The sequence below is a fragment of the Vigna umbellata genome, chromosome 6, assembly GCF_029865625.1.
Source record: "Vigna umbellata cultivar VRB3 chromosome 6, Vumbellata_1.0, whole genome shotgun sequence".
Taxonomy (NCBI): Eukaryota; Viridiplantae; Streptophyta; class Magnoliopsida; order Fabales; family Fabaceae; genus Vigna; species Vigna umbellata.
In genome coordinates, this window is record NC_142170.1 from 32,100,991 (window position 1) to 32,105,117 (window position 4,127).

At 33.1% G+C, this 4,127-nt stretch overlaps 1 protein-coding gene across 1 annotated transcript; it reads left to right on the forward strand.

Annotated features, from left to right (window-relative positions):
- Positions 1-672: 672 nt before the first annotated feature.
- Positions 673-3,173, forward strand: LOC124848341 (RNA-binding (RRM/RBD/RNP motifs) family protein). The gene is made up of 4 exons (XM_047325996.2): positions 673-1,139; positions 1,583-1,684; positions 1,798-2,070; positions 2,847-3,173. The coding sequence occupies exons 1-4, from the start codon at positions 729-731 to the stop codon at positions 2,904-2,906; spliced, it is 846 nt and encodes a 281-aa protein (XP_047181952.1). The 5' UTR covers positions 673-728; the 3' UTR covers positions 2,907-3,173.
- The last annotated feature ends 954 nt before the right edge of the window (positions 3,174-4,127 follow it).

The following is a 4,127-nucleotide window of genomic DNA, read 5'->3' on the forward strand; positions in this document are numbered from 1 at the left end:
TAGTTGATTTAGAGTTGCAAATATTATATTTAAACGACTATATAAAGAGAGGCCAACACACCAATAAAGGTTGTACCACACTCTACATTATGTGCTACGCTTTGCTAGTGAAAATGAACGTATTGGTCCCATTAACAAAATATAATTAAATATCTATACTTATTAACTGTAAATATTTATTAAAAATATTTGTGTAGTATTTGTCACGAATTTTATCAACCTTATATGAATTTGTCATCATGTCTATTGGATTGGATAAGTATCTGGATTAAAATGTTTTATGAAATAAAAATAATTATTAATAAATCTGATGAAGTAAAAACAATTTAATATTTAATTTTGAAGCATATTGATTGAGAAAATTCTCACACGAACATTAAAACTAATAAACTAACTATATAACTTATTTATAATTTTCGATACCCAACATCATCTAAGCTTTTTATCTGTCATATATTTAACAGATGATTACACAGAATCAAAATATTGCAGTTAAATGAGAGAAATATAGCGAAAAGTTATACACATTTGATCTTATACATCTGGGCATATGCTATGGACTTGAACTCATCTTATCTTGACATATCCATTCTTACCAACAACAATAGACAGTGGACACAATCATGCCACGCAAGCATAAGAACAAGCCTTTTCTCTCTCTCATCATGTCATAAACACTCAAATGATCATCTTTTAACGTAAGATTTTTGTGTTTCATCGGTCACAAAATGGCTGCCACTGCTGCAGGCATAGCTTCGTTGTTTTCTTCTTCCATTAACAACATCAAATGTCTTCGTTCCAAGCACTGCTCCATGATGGATCCCCTTATGACAGCAATGCCGTCAAACCGCATGTCACACTTGGTGGAACCTTTGTCCATCGGAGGTACCATGTCGCATAGGTTGTGGGGCCCTAGAATTTCTGCTGCTGTTGCACAAGAAGAGCTGGTTTCTGCGGATGATGCTGGTTTCGTTGAAGAAGAGAAAGTGGAGGATAATGAAGGGGAAGTGGTGGCAGAACAAGACTCAGATGAATCCTTTGCTAGCACTAAGCTTTATTTTGGGAATTTGCCTTATAGTGTTGATAGTGCCATACTTGCAGGGCTAATTCAGGATTATGGTAGCGCTGAACTAATTGAGGTATTTATGCAATTCATTGACTTTAACATCTATAAATTGTCAAGGTAAAACGTTTAACACAATCTATGGTATAACTCAACAAATTCACACAATTTATGGTTGAAAGATAGAGTAAAGAGGGCATAAACTATATACTCTTAGAACTTTATCTACTTGAGCAAATTATGCAGCTTGAAATTGGATGCATGAGATCTATAAGATTGTAGTATACTGGGAGTAAATTTATAGATTTCTTTTATTTAAATTCTTCTTGGTTTGAAGTTGTATTGTATCCACTGATTTATGAACATGTGGCAGCGTTCAATTGATTGTGTTACATGTTGTCACTTCATAGAGCACAATTCTATGCTAGCATACATCTCTCAAACTTGCAACTCATTGATCCAACTTGCATTTAACGATTCAGTAAAGTTGATGATTTATTTATATACATATATGTTTAGGTTCTTTACGACAGGGACACTGGAAAAAGTAGAGGCTTTGCATTTGTGACAATGAGTTGCATTGAAGACTGTAATACAGTGATAGAAAATCTTGACGGAAAAGTAAGGATTACAGTGACTTTCCTCTCTCCAGCATTAGCTCACATGCTATGTTCAATTGGTTTGTTCTGATGATACCCTTTTGCATGCTGAATTTTGTGAATGTAACTTCACAGGAATTCATGGGCAGAACCCTGAGGGTGAACTTCTCTAACAAACCAAAAGCAAAAGAACCCTTGTACCCTGAAACTGAGCATAAACTCTTTGTTGGGAATCTGTCATGGTCAGTAACTAATGAGATTTTGACACAAGCCTTTCAAGAATATGGAACGGTGGTTGGAGCTAGGGTCTTATATGATGGAGAAACTGGAAGGTCACGTGGCTATGGCTTTGTTTGCTTTTCGACAAAAGCAGAGATGGAATCTGCTCTCGAAGCCTTGAATGATGTGGTATTTTACTCCCCAACTCTTCACTCTTGTACTGGTTGTGCTTTTCTAAACTGAGAACTATTTTATGGTTTTTCTATAGACAAAACTTTAGGTGATTTTAGAACTACTTTTCAACCTGAGTTGAAACTTTGCCTTGTAATTAGAGATAATAGAAGTGTTAGAAATCCCACGTCTGACTAAAAACAAACAAGTTTATCGTATGTAATAGATACAAACTTCATTTAAGATTGAGTCAAAGATAGCATTAAAACCATCCAAAATCTATATAAGATTTGTTTTAGAGCATAATAAAGTGTTAGAAATCTCATGTGGATGAAAAACAAACAAGTCTATCGTATGTAAATAGATACAAACTTCATTTAAGATTGAGTTAAAGATAGTATCAGAACCATCTAAAATCTATATAAGATTTGTTGTTTGTTGGAACTACTGTGATAGTGGTAGCTGTGAAAGCACACATTTATTTTATTGCCAACACAAAAGACATTTTAATGCTTATTCTTTTCAGTAACTGAGCATTTTGAGAGGGTGTACTTTTAAGTTATGTGGTCATGCACTCACAGTAAAACCAGTAAAACAGTTTTCCAATGTCATTCGTTCAATCACAAACCATCATTAGTATGGTTTTTAAGATTATCATTATTAAAGCTATAAAACTCATTGTGAATGTTGGTTTGTGATTGACACACAGTACAAATTTATTTGCTCATGTAAACTTGAACTTGGTGCATAAGATGCAAAAAATGAATGTTATTTTGGTTATTGATATATATCAGGAACTAGAAGGAAGGGCTATGCGTGTGAGTTTGGCTCAAGGAAAACGTGCACAAGGCTAATAGAAAGTTGGGAAGTATGAGATGAGAAATGTTCAGCAATGGTGCCATAGAAAAAAGAGAAGGAGATGCTGGTATACCAACCCTGATGCACATAACTGCTGCAATCTGATGATGAATTCCTTTTCATTTCTTGTGGTGTATTGTATAAATGATTTACTCCCATTTTCAATAGATCTGCTGACCCCAATGCTGTCATATTTGTTTTTAACATTTTTTTTGCTGATACTACTAACATTGGCCAATGAAATGACAAACTTTAAAAATACCTATTCATTGCTGCAAAACATTACAAATGAGTTACTTATAAATTCTGAAAAATCTACAGCACTAGTATGTTGAAACCATTTTTCTTGCTTCATTCCCTGTATGCCACATTTTATTTGAATGAGACTTTTTAAGTTAAGATTTGGATTCATTTATATGTTACTAATATGATGATGGACATGAAATCTTTATTTAATGAAATTTTTGTTGAAATACATATGCTCTCATTTTGCTTTTATTTGAGACAAAAGAAGTTTAGAACATGATTTATAAGATTTGAATAATGATAGTGAATCAATTACTACCATCTGGTTTTGAGGAAAGGGTGAGAAATGCCATTTCCCTTTTTAATCGCCATGAGCTAAAGGAAGCAAAATTTATTGGTAAAAACTCAAAAGATTGAGAAAGATACTCTAAATCTAAGGACTTTGAAGCTTCATGCAACGATAAAAATAAACTCCAAAATACTTGAATCAACAAGATAATGTCCATGCTGATATCCTCTGGTAACTAGCTACCGAAGAACACGATGATAAACTATTCAACCACAAAGTTCAAAGTTCATGGATAAGATGATATAAGAAGATAACACTTTATGGAAGAACATTCTGCTACTTTGGAAATTAAAATATTAGAAAATTCTTTTCTTCCTTTTCATAGTCTGGTAGAGGTGCACACATTTGTTTGGAATTCTTTTTGAATTTTTTTAGACATCATAGTGCTTCAATTTAGACCGACTTTGGGCCTCTAGGTCCATATAGGCATAAAAAAGAAGAGGGTGTTTCACTCTTCACCTCCAACCCTTTCACTCTACATCTCTAAACTTTGAGAAATGTCAATTTCACCCATAATTAAAAATACATAGAAAATTAAAAAGAATCTAATTAAAGATTCTTAAACACTCTGCACCTTCAACTTTCTGAAAAAAATTCAATTTTTAACTTTAAAAAAATATTT

Excerpts from the sequence above, each read along its gene's own strand:
- LOC124848341 (XM_047325996.2), top strand. The coding sequence starts at position 729 with ATGGCTGCCACTGCTGCAGGCATAGCTTCGTTGTTTTCTTCTTCCATT. Across the intron at positions 1,685-1,797 it reads TAGAAAATCTTGACGGAAAA|GAATTCATGGGCAGAACCCT; the intron begins GTAAGGATTACA and ends GTAACTTCACAG. Across the intron at positions 2,071-2,846 it reads TCGAAGCCTTGAATGATGTG|GAACTAGAAGGAAGGGCTAT; the intron begins GTATTTTACTCC and ends GATATATATCAG.